At 38.3% G+C, this 20,905-nt stretch overlaps 1 protein-coding gene across 10 annotated transcripts in view; it reads left to right on the top strand.

The window, feature by feature from the left end:
• The window catches only part of LPAR1 (lysophosphatidic acid receptor 1), a 168,789-nt gene extending 149,807 nt beyond the window's left edge, over window positions 1-18,982 (top strand). For 6 of the 10 annotated variants that reach the window (XM_055579301.1, XM_055579297.1, XM_055579299.1 and 3 more), the window contains exon 4: window positions 9,802-18,981. In XM_055579301.1, coding sequence (XP_055435276.1) covers window positions 9,802-10,103 — 302 coding nt within the window. In that variant the 3' untranslated portion in view covers window positions 10,104-18,981. Of the gene's footprint in view, window positions 1-9,801 lie in introns of all 10 variants that reach the window. The other 4 variants (XM_055579305.1, XM_055579303.1, XM_055579307.1 and 1 more) reach the window with 1 other exon arrangement.
• The last annotated feature ends 1,923 nt before the right edge of the window (window positions 18,983-20,905 follow it).

Here is a 20,905-nt window from a genome sequence, read left to right as displayed (position 1 = left end):
CAACTTTCACTATATAGTATATGTGTGTGTATTTTTTAAGTTTAAAATATATCTGATTTAAAAATGATAAGGGCTAACAAGAAAAGCCTTTGCTAGGCATTTGGAGTAGCACTGTTTTTTAGTTATTAGTGGGTAATAACGGTCTGGTGAGCCAGTCTTACTCTAGTTACTTCACTCTAAGAGCTGTGCAGAAGTCAGAAAACATGTTTAGAGAGGAAGAGACGAGATGGTGACCCACGGTTTAACACGCATTGGTTTTATTGAAAGTAAATTAATGCATTTGCTGTTTGTCTGCTTGCACAGAGACTTCAGGGGTCATATCTCCAGGAAAACATGGGCCACTGTTGGAAGTGGTATGGGTGTTTGTTTGTAAGGATGCATAACTTAGTGCATCTTAATTTGCTAGCTATCTCTTGATTTTTTAGAATTTGGAGCTGATGAGAATGGCCATACTAATTCTGTACTGAATGTTACTGCAACTTCATTTCACTACTCGTAGAAAGTTTCAGAGGAACACATCTTTCCTTATGTGATTGTCTAATATAACCATGGCCTGTGCATTAGCTGGCATCACTGGATGCTTTAGGTATGGAAAGAACTGACTTCGGTGGCAGTTCACTGTGCTGCCTTCCCAGGAGGTCCCGCATTCAGGAAAATCTCCTGCACGGTGGACAGCCAGTCTCTGACACATGGTGCCCCCTGTCCCCCACCAGTGCATTTGTGTGTCTGAAGTATCTTACATGGAAACAAAAGTGTGAAAGTGTTAGTCCCTCAGTTGTGTCCAACTCTTTGCAACTCCATGGACTGTAGGCACCCCCGCTCCCCGCCCCCCGGCTCCTCTGTCCATGGAATTCTCCAGGCAAGAATACTAGGGTGGGTAGCCATTCCCTTCTCCAGGGGATCTTTCTGAAAATATAACATCTGATTGCCTGCATCCCTTACCACCACTAATAAACCAACGATCTTTCTATGTTAATTTCATTTGCAATTCAAAAAAAGATCCCACATTTAGAATTAAAAGAAACATTTAAAAAATGTGCAGGGTCATGTACTAAAGTGGCTTGAGACTGCACAATTATGTTTACATTCCCTATTTATACTTTTTGTATTTTCAAACTTTTCTATAGGAAAAAGTATAATTCAAGGAATTAGCTTCATACCATTAGTTAGACATCTATCAGGAAATGAAAAACAGCTGATATACCATTCCAGGAAGAAAAATTAGATTAATGAGACTTATCCTTATTGTCCTTGCATAAATTATAAGTGTTCCTTGAGTTCAGGAAACAGTACTACAAATTATCAGGCCATAAATATGTGAAAACAACTTGCCAATTTGAGTCTCTGCAAAAAAATATTCAAGAAACAGTGGCTGACTTTATTTTTCTGGGCTCCCAAATCACTGCAGATGGTGATTGCAGCCATGAAATTAAAAGACGCTTACTCCTTGGAAGTAAATTTATGACCAACCTAGACAGCATATTAAAAAGCAGAAATATTACTTTGCCAACAAAGGTCTATCTAGTCAAGGCTATGGTTTTTCCAGTGGTCATGTGTGGATGTGAAAGTTGGACTATGAAGAAAGCTGAGCACTGAAGAATTGATGCTTTTGAACTGTGGTGATGGAGAAGACTCTTGAGAGTCCCTTGGACTGCAAGGAGATCCAACCAGTCCATCCTAAAGGAGACCAGTCCTGGGTGTTCATTGGAAGGACTGATGTTGAAGATGAAACTCCAATACTTTGGCCACCTGATGTGAAGAGCTTACTCATTGGAAAAGACCCTGATGTTGGGAAAGAATGAAGGCAGGAGGAGAAGGAGACAACAGAGGATGAGATGGTTGGATGGCATCACCAACTCGATGGACATGGGTTTGGGTGGACTCCAGGAGTTGGTGATGGACAGGGAAGCCTGGTGTGCTGCTGTTCATGGGGTTGCAAAGAGTCAGACATGACTGAATGACTAAACTGAACCGATTACACTTGAAAAAAATCTTGTGTATATTTAAGCTTAATATTATAGATGGACATTGGTCAGAACTGTAATTTATATTTTAAAAATGGTAAAATATGTATTTGTTGGGTAGGATGTATTCTTTTTCCCTACTTCCTGATAGCTAGAGCATGGATATGAGACTAAGTAAAGAGCGGCAAGGTCAAAGTTCCCTGAGGGGAGTTTTGAAGCTTGAGGGATTAACAGAGAGGTATGTTGGGTCAATTAGTGATTGTTCCCAGGAAGCGACCTCAAAATCCAGGGTCTAATGGGGCGGCCTCATCCTGTTGAAACATTCCTTTAGCAGTAACTTGGCTGATGCTGGTTTCCCTTCTTGCCTGACGGGACCTGCTTCCCTAAAGCGCAGTAGATTCTGTAGGTAATTGGACACCCATCAGAATTAGAAGCAACAGGCCAGTTTTTGCTAGAGTAACAAGTGCATATGTAGAGACTTTTACATTGTAGGATCCACCTCATGCTCCTTTGAATGTCTCATAGTGCCCATTTAAAGACTGTGTACACTGTATGTGTTACTGTTTTCCAAACAGAGCTAAGTGACTTTTCTAATTAATTTTTCTCGTTTTGGATATGTCTATTAGGTAGTTAGCTGTGATTTGCCACTCTGTTTGGCAGAAATATTGAGTAGCACTGTTTGCCAGCCACTATTCTAGATGCCAGAAATACTGACATGCAAGAGCTACCTTTCCTTCTTTTATGAAGCTTACCTTCTCATTGAAGGAAGATAGAAAATAAACATATAAACCAATATATAAGATATTTTGGGGTATGGGTAAGGGAAATGAAGATGATAACATGAGATAGTTAGTGGGGAGAATGTGCTGCTTTCCCTAGGATAGTCAGGTTTGGCTTTTGAGGAAGTGATATTTAATAGTAAGAAGACATGAAGATCTACAGAAAGAATATTCCAAGATGAAAACACATGCATGCAAAGATCCTGACACAGGAATAAGCTTGGTATGTGTGTGGCTAGAACCCAGTGAATGAGGGGTGAGTGGAAAGAGACAAGGCTGAAGAGTCTGACAGGAGCTAGTAATGTCGGACATTATGGATCACAGGAAGGATTTCAAGTAGGAAGCTTTGCAGAGTCTTAAGTAGGAAAGTGATGTCATGTGAATTGATTTATGCTTTTGAAAGATCACTCTGGCTGTTCTGTGCATGCTGGACTTTAGGGAAGAAGCATGGAGGAAGAGGAATTGGTTAGGGGCCTATAGCAACAGGCAAAGAAAATGTATTGCTTACTTGGCTAGATTTGTATCCGTGGAGAAGTGGTTTCTACTGGCTGTTCTCAAGCACAGATGGTCTTCTTTAAGAGCTAGTCCTAGTATGCATGCCACTTTAGCCTGTGCTTTCCAAAGTATGGTTGTAGGACAAGATTTAGAGTCTGTTGTAGATTATGGAGCATGTATGTGTATGCTGCTGACTGGTTAATGTGTAGGAGAGTATATAAAATGCCAGAAGGAAGGCACCGTTGGCCTTCTTCTGTGTATATGGAAGCCAGCATCATGTTGAGCAAGACAGTATTATGGGGCAAAACTTATGCACAGGAATATTAAAAAAAGAGAGAGAACATAATGAGTATTCTACTGTGATTTGAAGATCTGTGTGTTGTTAACGTCCTTCTCCAAAAGATAAATGTTGCTCTCAGGAACAAGTGAAAGAAACACTAGAATATATCACACAATGAATGAAATCACGAAACTTTAAATGCATGAAACATTTATTAAGACCATGAAGAAATAGAAGTGGTAGGCGTTATACTGAATGAAGTAAAATTGGTATTAAGATACAAATGACTTATTTTTGGAGATATCTCATTTGCATTAATATCATTTTCTGTGTTCCAGAAAAGATTTTATAATGAATATAGTTTACTCTTTTAGAAAAACTTTTTTCTCTAAAAGCCATTCATATACTTCTCCTGCAATGACCCCTTTACTGTTAGACCTAGCAATAAGCTTTGTATCTGTGGTCTTTTACCTAACATTCTCCTCTAAGATTTATAATTTAGAATGACTTCCTAGCTAGCCATATTTGCACCTTAAGAGCAAAAATCAAACTATAACTACAGAAATAAACTAAAATCGATTGATGTCTGTTCTGAAAGAATACACACTTTAGTGGCAACTAGAAAGAGTAGTTTATGTGTTTGAATGCTTTTTTTCCCATTTGATCTCTGCCACAGGTCTCTAAGGTTGGGGGACTGTTTCAGAGATCCTCATTTGAGGAACATGAAAAGCGTGACCAAGGAAAGGTTAACTTGGACACAGCAGTGGTATAGAATGGACTTGCCTTGACTGATTTTAGATCTGCGGATGTCTGATTTTTTGTAAAAGCACAAATTTGCCTGCCAGACTGGAAGTGTTTTCTGTTTTTTTCATCAAAAACTTTGGACTCCCTCCCACAAGGTCTTCTCTCTTAGACATTTTTTTCTCTTTAACTTTAGTTCTTAAGTTCCATATGTAAACAAAGTTCAACTAGTTAGGAAAAAGTCCCTCTAGAAAAAAAAAGCCTCTAATTGTGAGACCAGATGGTAAGCATTATTCAGCTGATGGGGGTGTGTAGATTTCAGGGAAGGTGTGGTAATCTGATCTAGTTCTGCAGCTGTGACCTCTTGTTCTAAAACAGCCTCTTGCCTCCCTGTTTTCTGCTTCTACATTCCAGCACCTCTCCTTCCATCTTTGTGGGCACCGGGGCCCTCACCGATCGATTTGACAGATGCAGAAGAAAGGACTGAAGCTTGCTCTGCTATTTATCCCAACCCACAATATATTTTGAGTAGTCTTCTCCCCATGTTACTTGTAATGTTGGCAAATCGTGCAGAATGTAACCACTCCTGTTCAGCCCACCTAGAGTGTCTTTCAGGACTCAAATTGCCATGAGTCCATCAGGATGCCTTTAGGGCATCTCCCATCTGAACTCATGCAGTTCAGATCAGATCACATCAGTCGCTCAGTCGTGTCCGACTCTTTGCGACCCCATGAATCGCAGCATGCCAGGCCTCCCTGTCCATCACCAACTCCCGGAGTTCACTCAGACTCACATCCATCGAGTCAGTGATGCCATCCAGCCATCTCATCCTCTGTCATCCCCTTCTCCTCTTGCCCCCAATCCCTCCCAGCATCAGAGTCTTCTCCAATGAGTCAACTCTTCTCATGAGGTGGCCAAAGTACTGGAGTTTCAGCTTTAGCATCATTCCTTCCAAAGAAATCCCAGGGCTGATCTCCTTCAGAATGGACTGGTTGGATCTCCTTGCAGTCCAAGGGACTCTCAAGAGTCTTCTCCAACACCACACTTCAAAAGCATCAATTCTTCGGCGCTCAAATCAAGCTAAAGTTAAATAGAACTAAGGGCATCATCTGCGTTCTCCTTATCTCCCCTCAGAAAACACCAGCCAACACTTCTCCTGTGTTTCCTCCTTCAGTGGAAGGTAGCACCATCCTTCCTTCTCCCAAATGGAAAATCTAGAAATCATTCTCAATTCATCTCTAAAATACTTTGCCAGTCTTTTCATATTTCTCTTCTCATTGCCACTGCCTCTGTTCAGGTTCTTCTTTCTCCTCTAGAATTTGGAAATACCTGGTTTTGCTTTTATCTTTACCTCAATCATTTTTTTCTTCCTTTCTCTTCCAGTGTTGTATATTAAACCAGATTCTGGCCAGTGAGGCTGATGAAAGTAAAATCTGATAGGGTAGATGAAGATCAGTATTTCTTATATGTTCTGCAGCCATAAATCATAGTATGTGGCTATTCTGAGAGTTAGTGCTGGAAAAGCTTCAGATGTCTTTGCCAGGCTATGTAAGATCTTGAACATCTTCTCTTCTGGTACTTCTGCTTCTGACTTTACAATAAGCCACCACAAACTACTTGTGCTTCCTCTTTGTTTCATGCTGTTGCATAACATTCCTTGGTTTTATGCCTTAATCTGTGGGGATTCATCCATCAGAAATGTTCTGGAAATATACAAACTACGTAAAGAACTGTCTCTATTGAGTACCACAATATTTTATCCATTATCTTCAGTAGGTACTGAGTCGACCTGTGAGAAACTCCAAAATGACGTGGGGCTTCCTGTGCTTCTCTATGTTCCTCTCTTTTCCTTCTTGTTATTCTTGTCACATCCATCTTCAAGTATTAGGAATCTCTTATAATTGGGGTGGTGTCAGAACTTTTTGAAATGCCAGGTCTTCATGGTGTGGAACATGCTTCCACATTTTGCCTGGAGGCACTCTGCCCTCGTACTCTGCTACACCAGCCTACATGCGTTATGCCTCCCGTGACGGCAAAAGGTAGTGTGGTCAGGTAGAGGAGCAGTACTTTTACATGTTGTATCTCGGTTTGATCCTCATCATACCCAGTGGAGGGGGCTGGGAGCTATTGTTTCTCTACTTGACACATGTGGAGATTGGGGGTTCTTTTCATTCTTATCAACCTGCCTTATGGGTGTGCACTTGACTCTCCTCAGATTATGTATAGGTAGACTGTCCACAGATTATAGATCCAGGGTCCCCAATGCACTTCTCAAGTTCTCTGACCCGAATGGATTATGGTTGGCTCCTTTTTACCAAAGGGGGTTGGATGTAGCTTTTGTTTTAAGAAGCCAGATGGTAAATCCATAACTTGAACAAAGTTGATCTCATACTATTCAATCACTATTGTTGAGAAGTCTCTAATCACTTAGGAATTTTCCAGGGCCTCTTTTCCACTGCAATAGTCCACCTTCAGCTTTCAGTCAGTTTGGTCCTCACACTTCTGTGAAAGAGTGGGGAAGGGAAAAGAAAGAAAAGCTCTGTGTGATTGATTTTAGATGTTAGTTTTTGAGGTCTGTCCTGAGTCTCTTAAATTAGTCGGGTCTTGAAGATCCAAACACTGAGTGTTGGAACGGTGTGGTTGTGAAGAAGGGAGAGGACTTGGAATTCTTCAATGAAACACCCATGTGTATTAGCTCCCGGTGAGGCCACGGAGTTCCCACTTCCCTTCTCTAACCTGGCAAGGCTTCTTGCATGGTTGGTAAAACCCATTGGACTAGTTCTGGAGACCATGGCTTTTATCACAAAGATCTTGCTCTTTTTGAATTTAAAAATTAGAAGAAGTTATAAATAACAAATGACTGTATTTGAATTCTGTTACTTTTGAAGAAAGGCAGTTTGAGCCAATCCATGAGAATAAGGATGTTCCCTTCTGCTGCCTGGAAGGGAAAAAAGATCATGTTAATTAAAATAAATCTATTGAGATGCATGTTGCTGGTATCTAATCCAGCTCTGAATTTGAGCTCAATTAGAGCTTTGATGAAAGAAAGGGAAAAGGAGTCTTGAAAGAATGTTCTGCCATTCATGAAAGGCCTGCATGTGTTTAGTTTCCAAGGAAATGGAATAATGGGACCATGTATTTTCCATCCAAGCATTTTCCATCCTGAGAATAATTCCCTTCCCAGCTTCTCAATGAATAATGCATTATATCTGAAACTCAAGAGGCATTCCTTTGATTTTCCTTTATGTTTAGCTTTCTGAGTGATTTTCAAGCAAGGAAATTCAAGGACTTGGAATGAATGCTTTATTAACATTTTTACTTGAAGTACAAATAGCTCCATGGCTATTATCTCCTGATATTTGAAATATTTTTTCTTTTCTCTCTAAGGAAACTGTAAGGTATTGTATTTATTAGAAAATGAAGCACCTTGGCCAGTCTTCAAAGTGAACAGCAGTTTAAAACCAATAGACATTTGTGTTTAGAACAAAGAGCTTTATGGGGGTACTTTGCTCCTTTCTTTATTTTCATTTCCCCGCTGAAAAGTTTCAAAAAAGAAAGCTCACATTCAATACTGGGCTGTTTGGGAGACTAAATCTCATTTGTTTACATTTTGTGAAACTCATTCCTTGAGGCTAGTCCGATTCTCGACCCCAGTCCAAGCCTTCCTCCCCCTAGGCCAGTACCATTTAAATCAAAATATTCCAGTGCACTTCTGGGATTATCCCCACTCCCTGTCTGCTCATTGTGTAGCCTGATTATATTAACACATAAGGGGCCCATCAAGGGAGATGTAATGGGACAAGACCTCGCCCACCCCATCATGTTCTCTTAGCCAAGGATCCCCAGCTCATCTTGGGGGTAACACAGTGGTAGATTTTAACACTATTTCTAAACCTCCTTTTTCTCTGGAAGCCAAATGAATGACTTCAGTAGCTAAATAAATTGGAATTAAGAATATATTTTCCATCCTTTTATAGTAACAGTAAAATCTTCATGAGTTAGAAGAGTTGGGAAAGCAAGAGAATTTAAATAGGAAAACATCTAAAGCATACAATTTTGGCTTAAGAAATTTAATTTTATTAATTTGAGAAGTGGGAATATAACATTTTCTGGAGCATAGACTTTGGAGCCAGGCTTTAAGAGCAGAAACCCTGGGGTTTGCCTCTGGTCTGCAGATTTCCAGGACCATGGCCTTGAGCAGGGTATTTTACTTTGCTGTTTCTCAGTTTCTTCCTCTGTGTGGTGGGATAAGAGTTTCTATCTCATATGGCTATGGTGCAGATGAAATGAGTTAATATTTGTAAAGCATGTAGAAAAGCCCCATTTAAGTGACAGCTGATTAAAAATGAAAGTAAATATACATTTTATCACTGGAAATTGCTACTTCCAAACAGGGTTGTGTTATGGAGCAGATAATAGTGATATTATTGTTATTGTTTCTGATAAGATACATGGAGTGATTATTTTCTTAGCCCTGGAAGCTCAGCTGGTAAAGAATCCGCCTGCAATGCCCGAGACCCTGGTTCGATTCCTGGGTTAGGAAGATCCTCTGGAGAAGGGAACGGCTACCCGCTCCAGTATTCTTGGGCTTCCCTGGTGACTCAGACAGTAGAGGATCCGTGTGCAATGCAGGAGACCTGGGTTCAATTCCTGGGTTGGGAAGATCCCTTAGAGAAGGGAATGGCTACCCACTCCAGTAGAATTGCCTGGAGAATTCTATGGACTGAGAAGCCTGGCTGAATTCCATGGACAGGGTCGCAAAGAGTCAGACATGACTGAGCAACTTTCACTGACTCGCTCATTTACTCCTACAACAAACCAAATGAGGTAAATGTAATTATTTCTACTTTTCAGATGAGAAAACAGGTAAGAAAACGAATTTGCCAACAATAAGGACCTATTGTATAGCATAGGCTACTGTATTCAACAACCTTATAGTAATCGATAATGGGAAAAGAATCTGAAAAAGTATATATATCTGAATCACTTTGCTATACACATGAAACTAACCCAACATTGTTAAACAACTATACTTCAATAAAAAAGACAGTATTTTGCCTAAATTCATCCAATTTAATAAATAGCAAAGCAAGGATCTGAGGTCAAACTGAATCCAGAAACTGTGCCTTAACTAAAATGAGAGGACATTTGTCACAGTGGTTTTTCCTGAGAACAATCTTATGCTATAAAACATGACATTTTTTATAAGCATCAAAGTGTGTATCCTAAATGCTGAATATCTCTATTTCGTATCTCGATTGCTTAGCAAACTCTGTTTTGTTCAAAATAATCATCAGTGTCTCATAAATAGTCAATTTAGTAAGGTCCTGAATTAATAAGATTATATTCAATTGCTCATTTTATTGTCAGAACCTTTTCTGATTATTTCAGAAAATGAACATTTTATTTCAAATGATGATCTGATGCCTTTGGAGCTCATTATTTTGACCTTGAGCTGAAATCATTTCACCGTGCTCCCTTCATCATTCTCTTTTTCTGTTCTCTCTTTAAACCTTCCCGTTCCCGCTCCCCGACCCTACAGGTGCCTTTATCATCTGCTGGACTCCTGGACTGGTCTTGTTACTTCTCGACGTGTGCTGCCCCCAGTGTGACGTTCTGGCCTATGAGAAGTTTTTCCTTCTGCTTGCCGAGTTCAACTCTGCCATGAACCCCATCATCTACTCCTACCGCGACAAGGAGATGAGCGCCACCTTCAGGCAGATCCTCTGCTGCCAGCGCAGTGAGAACACCAGCGGCCCCACGGAAGGCTCGGACCGCTCGGCTTCCTCCCTCAACCACACCATCCTGGCTGGAGTTCACAGCAATGACCACTCCGTGGTTTAGGAAAGAAACTAAGATGAGAGGCGGCCATCATCTATTGAGGGATGAATAGCCTCCCCCTCCCCAAAGGCCAGGGCAGGGTGGGGTGTGAGAAAGACAGGAAAAATACATTCATGTACTTAAACACTAACCCATGGCAGTATTTGTTCCTTGACCCACCAAGACTTGACATATATTGAAAAATTAGCTTATGTGATACCCCTCATCCTGCTCCCATTCCTTTTGAAAATAGAAAGTGGAGATCTTGCAATGGAATTCATACACAGACTCTGGAGTGTTCGTATACACTACACTAACTAGTCTTCAAAAGTTTTTGTATGATTTGGTGCAAGTCAGAATAAATTCTGACTAATTGAATCCACAACTTCATTTACATGCAGGCTTCCCTTTTTTTCTTCTTAAAGGATACATTTCATTTAATAAACATGTTTATGCCTATCAGCATGCTTGTGATGGATAAGACTGTAGACTGTTTTTAAATGATTTATAACTCCATTTTTTTCCTTATGTTAGGAAAACTGTAAATTAGAATTACGTTTTTAGAAAGCACGCATGAAAATCTGTGTGTGCAGTATGCCATACTTAAAAAGACAAAAGAGTGTTAATTTTAAATGTTCTAGGAAGTAGAAAAACCTAGATGTCAAAGCCAGTATTTGTTTAGGTTATGAAACAAACAATGATCTAATCACAATATTACCTTTTTTTTATTAAAGTGTTGTAACATGTATAAAACAGGAAATGTAAGTTTATTATCAGAAGAATATGTACTCTATAAAAGTTATAGAAGATGAGCACAGTGGTATGGTCCCACATATTTATGGTACCCGAGTACATTCTAATTATCAGTTCATCAGAGGAATTTTTTTTAATAACCTGTGTTTTTCTGTATTATAATACACAGTCATTGTAGAAAACTTGAAAAATGCAGATATGTATAAAACAGAAAAAATACTGATAATATCACAACCCAGAAGTAACCACAGTTAACAGCTTTTCCCCCTGTGTATGCTATGTATATTGTATACCTTTATATATAATTGCAGTCATACTGTAAACAATTTTATAACCAGTTTGTTTTTTTCCACTGCAGAATTGCCACATTTTCCTATGGCATTAAAAATTTTACAAAAACATGACTTTAGTGGCTATATAATATTCCATTTAATGGATGCAACTCAGTTTAACCATTCCTGTATTGTTGGTTATGTCTAATTTTCACGATTTTATGTCTAATTTTCACTATTATAAATAATATTGCAAAAATTTATGTACATAAAACTTTGTCCATATAATTGATTATTTACTTAGGATACATTGCCGTGAAGGATGTTTTTTTAAAAAATGTGAAATGTCTTTTTATGCTCTTACCTTTTATAAAAGGAGATTTCCTACTTTTGCCCTATGTGGGTGGCAACAGTGAGGAAAGCCAGTTAAATTACCTTTTTACAAAGGAAACACAGTGGTTACTTTAGTTGAGAGTGACTTTTTTATATAACAAAATGGACTAGAAACAGTCTGTGGTCACAAACCGCCAGGATACCCTACTTAATATGCTTAGCAATTCCAGATTTCATTTGAGCAACAATGACCCAGCTCTTGGTAACCACAACTTTAATGTGGAATTGAAGAAAATGCAAAGAAATCAAACATGCCGAATGAATAAAGGATCACCTTCATATTAAACAGCTTCTGTAGCAAATGGGTTGAATGTGTCGGTGTGTGACTAGATGATTACTGTGTGTTCTTAAGGGCCACCCCACCATGTTAGATGATACCTATTTAACAGTCCAGCTCAACTAATTATTGCACCAGTTTGTAGTAATATGTAACCAGTAAAGTCACAGTCATGAAGCAGGTGTGGGAAAGTTAGGAGTACGTTTAAGAGAGAGATGTCCAGGAGAAGAACGTCTGTTCAGGAAGGAGGAAGTCAGTGTATGGTCACCCATTTGAGCAGAGAGCACACTTAACAAGTGCCCAAACCAGAAGGAGTATGGGGAACCAGGTAGCAGAAGGTATCTGCACAGATTTTATGCAAAATATAGAGCATTTTATAGAGGAAGGAAAGAAATGAACTTGGACTTTTATTCATGCACACTTTGAAGATGTGGACTATTTGAAATTTAAAAACATGCTACTTGGACTTTAATAAATCATTCTCAACCAGTGTTTGGCAACGTATGGTTCTAGTCAGTGCTGCTTCTCTTGTGCAAGAGTCATCTTTGTGCCGCATGGCGTCTGCTTCTGTGACCTCTTCTCTATTCCTGTCACAGGGGCTTCTAAACTCAGAGGGAAACCCACCATATGCTTCCCCAGCTCAGAATTGCTTTTTGTTTTTCAGAGTCATAAGTCTCTTCAGTGTCCGAGAGATAGTGGTTTATGTTGTCTGAAAGGAGAGATAACATCTTAGGATAATACTTCATCCCAGCAGTGTAACTATGTGAGTGAGTTTCTTTTGGAAAAACTAATTTTATAAAAACTTTATGATGACTTTATGGTAAACTCTCACCAGGAGTTTATAAACTTACGGTTATCTTTATGTTTTTAATAATTAAGAAGATAAAAGTGATAGCTACCTCCCAGATATATGCTAAATATATTCTTTTCCATATATTGCTAAGATGTTGGAGGAAAATAACAAGGGGTTTATTCAAATGAATGTCTCAGTGAGTATTTAAAATAGGATTCTAAACATTTAAATTTAGGTAGTTGTAAGACTGTTAGAAATCAAATGCCTTAAAACTTTTATTCACTAATTAACCATGTTTTGTTGCTGTTTGTTTTTTTTTTTTTTTTTTCCAGTGAAAACATAATTTCCTGGATTCGAAACCTCAGCTAACATTATACAATTAGTGAGTCTTACTGGTTTTCTCATGTTCTTTCCCAGTTAACCATTGCATTATGCTCCATTGTTCATTATCTTTCTCATTTATTCCATGAGTCTCTCAACTTCTAAAACGGAATTTTGTGATATTGTTTCCAGCCTTTCTTCTTAAACCCAGAGTGTGACTTGTGCTAGATAAAAAATGTAGAAATGCTTTATCAGGTCCCTTCATTATTACAAGACCTTTGGAAACAAATTGCTTATTTTTTAACACAAAGTGAGCTGCACCTGATCCCAAACGCTCAGAAGGCTTGGGTTTGTTTCTTTGTGTTGGGATGGACTTGAACTTAGGCACCATCTGACAGAAGAAATGTGTGTAGTGAAGAGCCAAAGCAAGTCCAGTCTTCCACAGTGGGGATCGGTTAGTCTCTAACATTCTTCTGTACTTTGTATAGTCTAGATAAAAATTCTCTGATTCTTTGATTGATAGTGCTCATATTCACAGATTACTTACTGTTAATCTGTTTAATGATATGGCAGGTAAAGATCATTTACAAATCTAAAGTAGAGATTGATAAACTACGGCCTGTTGGCCAAATCTACCTGTTTTTGTATGACCTGTGAGCTAAGAATGGGTTTTACATTTAAAAATCACTTGAAAGTGATTGAGGGAGGAAAGGGAATATTTTTTGAAACTTGAAAATTATATGAAATTCAGATTTCAGTGTCCATAAGTAAGATGCTACTGTGTTTCTTCTCACTGCATTACTGGTAACGTTAACTCAATTTCTTAAGATGATGTCTGCCATATTTCTCCACTGTGGGGGGGGGGGGTGGGGAACACCTGTTTTTTCTTTTATAATAAGCATGTTGTAGGAAATATTCTGTTCTTCATCAAATTTTAACATCTGATTTTACCATCCGTTGATATTTCTTAGATGAATGAATCATTCACTGATGGTTGCCAAATGAATTTCTAATTCTCTTTTTTAAAATGTATTAGTTAGCTCTCTACTTTGAAAAAAAGCTTTGTCCTCTCCCATTTATTTATTCATTTATTTATACTAATATGGGCTCATGAATTCTGATTTTATCCAGTTGGTTATAATGTTGCTGTTATTTTAAAATTAAACTTTAGAGATAATTTTAAGTCCATGTGCAGTTGTAAGAAATAGTATGACAAGATCCTTATACCCTTAATTCAGTTTCTCCCAGTGGTAATATCTTGTGAAACCAGAGTATGACATCACAGCTAGGATACTGACATGGATACAGACAAGGTACAGAACAAGGATTGGCCCCCACAAGCCTCTCTCCTGTTACACCTTTATAAACACACTATCTCCCTTACCCCCATTCTGACTCCTAGCAATCACTAATCTGTTCTCATTGCAGTTACATTTTAACTTTTTTGGTATTGAAACTCCTAAAAACTTCTCTATATATGACAATAGTTTCAGAATGTGGGTCTTGATACTTCCCTAGAAGTTGTTGTTGTTGCTATGTACTCTCCATACAGAGAGAGAGGGAGTTTTGTGATTGTAAAAGCTACACAAACCTAACAGTATTTCAAGGAATACAGAAGTAAGTAAAAAGTAAGACTGTCTCCTGCGGGATGGAAGCTAGACCACAGACGCTGGCTGAGCACATTACCTGTCAGACTGTCACAAAGCGATTTTATGTTTTCTTTCCTGAAACTCTCAGTGTCTTCCCACTGGCATCAGGAGCGAGGCTTCAGTCTTGCTGCCTGTTTTGCATCTTATCTCTTAACTTTAATCTTTCTTTCAGGAAAGGAATCTTACTTCACTTTGTATTCTCCACCTCACCTCACACAGTGCTAAATGGTACTACTTATTAATACTCGCTTGTTTAAATGAAAGAAAATGGGTGAGCCACAAGAAAAGGTATTCTTAACCAAGAAATGCTCCTTAGTTCCATAAGCCTGATAAAAGGTTTCCCTTCATGTGTAAGAATGTTGCAGTTAAAATTAAGTAGGAGCAATGAAAAAACAAGGACAAGGGCTGCAAATGATACAACATTTGTGCTTTCTGTGGCTTATTTAACTTATTTTGATATTTAATGTTATTATGTTTTGAATCTGTAGTGTTATCTACATTTATATAATTTGTATTTTGATCTTTGCAATGACATTGTTAGGCATGAGGAAATTGTGTCTCAAAGGAAAAATTGGGGGTCTGATATTTGTTGTCTAGAGAACTTTTTGAACCTAATTATTTATTTTTTATCTTGTAATTCCTAATTCCTCATATGTACTTATCTTGGCTCGCCAAACATATGATGAGTTTCTTGATCAGTACAATGCATTGCGTTTTAAAAAGTCCTTTAAAGAACCTAGTACAGTAAAAGTAATAGATAATATGAGGTCATAGGCAGCACCTGAATTGTTCTCTGTAGGGTTGACATTGTTGCAAGTATACCTATATCCTGAGCTAGATTATACATTCTTTGAGAATGAGATAGACTGGTACTTTCCACTTCCTTTAAATGAATTCAAGTGACTAGAACAAAGCTGAAAATACGATGCCTTTACTAAATGCTTCTTGACTGAGAACTATAAGAACATAATTAGGTGTTGTCATTGTTGTTACTATCACTTGTTCTTTAATTTATGCATCCAAAAGGACATTTTTGAGGTCCTCTATGTACTAGGCCCATGAGATACTGCTGTAGAGGAGATACGCAAGATCTTTAATGAACCTTAAAATTCAGTAAGAGTGAGGGAGATAATGGGGAGAAGTAAGTTAAAAGTAAAATTACAAGTTGTATTAAATGCTATGAAGGAGAGTATTGCATGCCAAAGAAATTAAAGGAAGATAAAGGATAAAGAAGGCAGAGAGAGGAACTACCTTTGAGAGTCTAAAAAGCCTTCCTCTTGGGACGGGAATTGTCCTCTCAAAGCCCACTCCTTGAGCCTGAGTTGCACGAAGGAGTGGCTCTGCCAGGCTCTTCAACTTCTACCCACATAACCAGCGCCCATGAAAACACCCCATTAGAAAAATGGACATGAATCCAACATAAATAGGTAGGAATTCCAGGCAAAATGTGTAAGTGCTTGGCGAGACAATGCATGCATTTTGGAAAGAAGGACTATGAGAAAGAAGCCTGAAAGGCAGCAGGTATGTTGTCTGAGTGATTTGGAAAGTGATTTTATCCTGTGAAATAAGTGGACTGTATTAAAGGACTTACGTAAAGGGAGTGACAGAGTCTGGTTTATGTGTCAAAATAAATTGAAGAGGAGGAAGCCTGGAGGCAAATGACAGGATCAGAGGTTGTCACATTAATGGAAGATGAAGGTGGTCGTGGAGGTGTAGAGGAGATGGCTGGAGAACGAGATGTCTGGGACCTGGTGATTGTGTAATGAAGTCATTCCTCGGGTTATGACCTTGGCCTCGGTGACACTAAGGAACATTGGGTCATGAGCATGTTTACAGAAAGAAGACGGTACATTTTGAAATATCTGAGCCACCCAAGGAGAGCTGTGCAGTTGGGAAGTGGCTGTGTGATTGATACATGAAGCTCAGCGTGCTTTCTCAGGACTGAAGATCCAGATTTTGGAGTCCATAGTCCTCTGCTGTCATCTTTCCCATTCCTCTTCAAGATAGGACACACCAGAGCTGTTGACCTGTCTGAATAGAAAGAAAGAAAAGCAAGGAAATGGGGAGGAATAAAAGAGCAGAACTTAATAACTGAAAATATTATCCAGAGGCTTGGAGATATTTCTTTCACAAAATAAAGTTAGCTAAATACAGCATATTTGGTGGTAGTTGGGGTTTTTTTTTTGACAGTACATTACAGAGATAGATCCAAAGTTGATAAATATGTATCTACCTAATTGTATAGTTGAGGTAGAGATGTTTAGAACCCATTAATGTCTTACATTCTCCTTCCTGGGCTGTAGGAAAACTACAGTTCTGGTCAGCAGGTCCATGTGACACATCATGGCCAGTAGCCTGTAAGCAGATGTTGACCAGTGTCGTTTCTAGGCGGAGGAAGTAAAAAGCTCCTGTGCTACTCTCCAGGTCTTTTTCCCCCCTGAAAGCCAAGCACAGTGATGTGGACATGAAGAGAATGATGTCCTCATGAGTCTGGGACCTGGAATGACTCTGTAGTGCAAAATCCCTGCCAACTTATAATGAATGTATAGCATGATCAAGAAATAAACATTTACTCTGTGTATGGTAAGATTTTTGTGGTTCATTTGTCACTGCAACATAGCTTATAATAACTAATAAATAGTATTAAATTTTTATGAATGTTAGGTTTCTAATTGTTTAGCTTTTCTGTATCATAGGGAATGTACCTTAAAACAATTTTTTTTGTAAAGAATAGCAGAAAACATACCCCCCAAAATCATATCAGTTTATGGTCCCACATGTATGAGACTATTTCACCAATACTAGATGCTGTGAGTGTCTTTAAAAGTTTGGGTGGAAACTCCCCAAATACTTAGATGTAAAGAATTTCTATATAACATATGCATAAAAGAAGAAATCTCACGGAAAATTTAAAAGTATCTTGAACTAAATAAAAATGAATATACAACCTATCAAAATTTGTGGGATGTAGTGAAAGCGATGCTTAGAGGGAAATTTATAGCAGTGAATGTGTATATTAGGAAAGAAGTAAGATCTGAAATCAATCATCTGAGCATCTACTTTAGGAAAATAAAAAAGAAGGGCAAATTAAAATCAAAGTAAGTAGAAGAAAAGAAAAAATTACTATTTTAGTGTGCTAAGCCAAGAAAAAAGATATACAGGTGAAGGAGGAAGAAATACAACGGACTGTGCTTGCAGATAGTATGCGTACATAGAAAATCTGAACAAATCGACAAAAAACTGAAACTAATCAATTATAGAAAGGTAAGTGTTACGATTAATGTGCAAAAGTTAATCACCTTCTTACAGCAATGAACAAGTGGAATGTGAAGTTAAAAACAACACCATTTACATTAGTGCTGAAGAAAATGAACTGCTGCTGCTAAGTCGCTTCAGTCATGTCCGACTCTGTGCGACCCCATAGATGGCAGCGCACCAGGCTCTACCGTCCCTGGGATTCTCCAGGCAAGAACACTGGAGTGGGTTGCCATTTCCTTCTCCAGTGCATGAAAGTGAAAAGTGAAAGTGAAGTCGCTCAGTCGTGTCCGACTCTTCATGACGCCATGGACTGCAGCCCACCAGGCTCCTCCATCCATGGGATTTCTCAGGCAAGAGTACTGGAGTGGGGTGCCATTGCCTTCTCCAAAATGAAATAATGGATTGGCCAAAAAGTTTATTCCATAATCTTATGGAAAAACTCACACGAACTTTTTGACCAACTCAATACTTAGATATAAATCTAACAAAACATGAACAAGATCTATATGAGAAAAACTAAAAATTCTGATTAAAAAATTAGAAAACTAAATAAATGGAAAGATATTCCAAGTTTGTATATATTGTCAGGTGTCAGTTTTTCACAAATCGATTTATAGATTCAATGCAGTCTCAACCCAAATCCCAGAAAGATATTTTATAGATATTAACAGATTCTAAAGTTTTTATGGAGAGGAAAAAGACCCAGAATAACCAATGTAATAATTAAGAAGGACAAAATTGGAGAATTGACACTATCCAACTTTAAGATCAAGACAGTCCGGCTGACACTATCCAACTTTAAAATCAAGACAGTCTGATACTGGTGAATTATTGGACAAGTAGATCAATGGAACAGAATAGAGAGCCTAAAAGTCGACCTGCCCAAACATAGTTAACTGATCTTTGAGAAGGGAACAAAGATTTGTTCCAATACAATGAAACATATGTAGGCTTTTAAATAAATGGTACTAGAACAACTGAATATCCCCGTGTAAAAACATGAATCTAGACACAGAACTTATACTCTTCACAAAAATTTAAATGGATTAAAGACATAAATATAAAATGCAAAACGACAAATCTAGACGTTAACAAAGGTTAAAAAAAAAAAGCTTTAGAAGACCTCAAGTTTGGCAAGGACTTTTTAGATACAACACTAAAGGCATGATCCATGAAAGAAATAATTGATAAACTAAATTAAAATTAGAAGTATCTGCTCTGTGAAAGATGCTGTCAAGAGAATGAGAAGACAAGCTGCAGACTGAGAGAAAATACCGGCAAAAGATGATGGTAAGCATTCTCCCAAAATATACAAAGAACTCTTAATATTAAACAATAATAATTTAAAAAGTACAATTTTTTAAAAATTGGTAAAAAACCTGAACTGGTGGTTCACTAAAGAAAATATATAGATGGCAAACATACAAAAAGATGCTCAACATCATATGTTATTAAGGAAAATCCAAGTAAAAGAACAAGATATCACTATAAACCTATTCAATCAGTCAGTCAGTTCAGTTGCTCAGTCATGCCCAACTCTTTGCGACACCATGGACTGCAGCATGCCAGGCCTCCCTGTCTGTCACCAACTCAAACTCATGTCCACTGAGTCAGTGATGATATCCATAAACCTATTAGAATGAGTGAAGTTGCTCAGTCGTGTCCGACTCTTTGTGACCCCATGGACTGTAGCCTACCGGGCTCCTCCATCCATGGGATTCTCCAGGCAAGAGTACTGGAGTGGGTTGCCATTTCCTTCTCCCCTATTAGAATAGCAAAAATTTAAAAGAATGATAACATCAAATGCTGGCAAGGATATGGAGCAATAGGAACTCTCATTCATTGCTGGTGGGGATGCAAAATGGTTCAGCTACTTTATAAGACAATTTGGTGTTTCTTACGAAACTAAACACATTCTTAGCATCCAGCAATTGAGATCCTTGGTACTTACCCAAAGGCTGAAAATTTGTGTCCACAGACAAACCTACACATGTTTATAGCAAGGACAACACTTTCATTTTTTAGAAGTCTTGTTTGGATGGTTCTTGGAGGCACCTAGTTAAGGGTTTCTGAAATATGAAGAAAATACTATCTGGTCATAAACTTAGCTTCATCTTTAGACCATGTTTTCCTGACAGTGTCCTTAATTTGTTCTTTGCCCAAAGTCATTTTTACTTAGCACTCTTTACTATTTTTAGAAATTGATAGTTTTCAAACCAAACAATTCCTGGGTTCTTTGTATTTAACAATCCTTTCTTTAGCTCATCTCTCTCCTGTTGTATTTTACTATAAATGCCTGTAAAAACACAGGCAAAATCTGCAGTACTATACCTGGAGATCTCCTTAGTTAAACTACCCAGACTACAGGCACATTTTAAAAATTCTTCCACGTTCCTGTAGGTGTTAGTGTTACTAAACGTTCTGCCACTATTTAAAAAGGATTCCCCTCCTAATTTCCAATACTGTTTTTCTCACTTTCTTATGTCTTCACCACCAGCGGCCTTGAAGATCACATTTATGATGTTAACTGGAAATTTCACATTGTCTTTGTGTGTGTGTGTGTGTTACTAGAGTATATTATTTGAATCATTTCTTCTGTTGGGGTCCCCAAAGTTCAATCCTGTGCCTACTCTCACAGAGCTTACAGTAAGCTTACTGGTAAAAGTAATTATTATGAATGAGATGAATTTTATAGGGGAAGGGGACTTAACCTTGTCTGAAAAGAGGAAGGGGCAGCAAACAAGGCTCCTCTGAGAAAGTAACTTTCAAGTTTACAGCTGAAGACTGTGTAGAAGTTATCTAGATGAAAAAGTGGCACGGAAATGTTGACGGTAGGTCATGTGTAAAAATTTTAAAGCATGCTCTTGAGTACATGAAAGAATGCATACATGGAGCATGAAAAAAAGGGCTAAAATCAGGATGGCGATTAGAAACTATATTAGGTAGAACCCTATCATTCATCCTGGGGAATTTTTCCTTTATTCTAAGAGCAATGAGCTACTCAATGGTTTCTAGGCAAGGTGGGAAATCAGGAGCTGATTGGGTGATAGTTTAGATGGGGGCATGAGTGAATGCAAGGAGACCAGTAGGATGCTACTAACGAATCTGAA

This window comes from Bubalus kerabau, chromosome 4 (genome assembly GCF_029407905.1).
Source record: "Bubalus kerabau isolate K-KA32 ecotype Philippines breed swamp buffalo chromosome 4, PCC_UOA_SB_1v2, whole genome shotgun sequence".
In the NCBI taxonomy this organism is placed as follows: domain Eukaryota; kingdom Metazoa; phylum Chordata; class Mammalia; order Artiodactyla; family Bovidae; genus Bubalus; species Bubalus kerabau.
The sequence above is the reverse complement of the archived record's forward strand: the minus strand, read 5'-3'. Positions and strand labels throughout refer to the sequence as shown.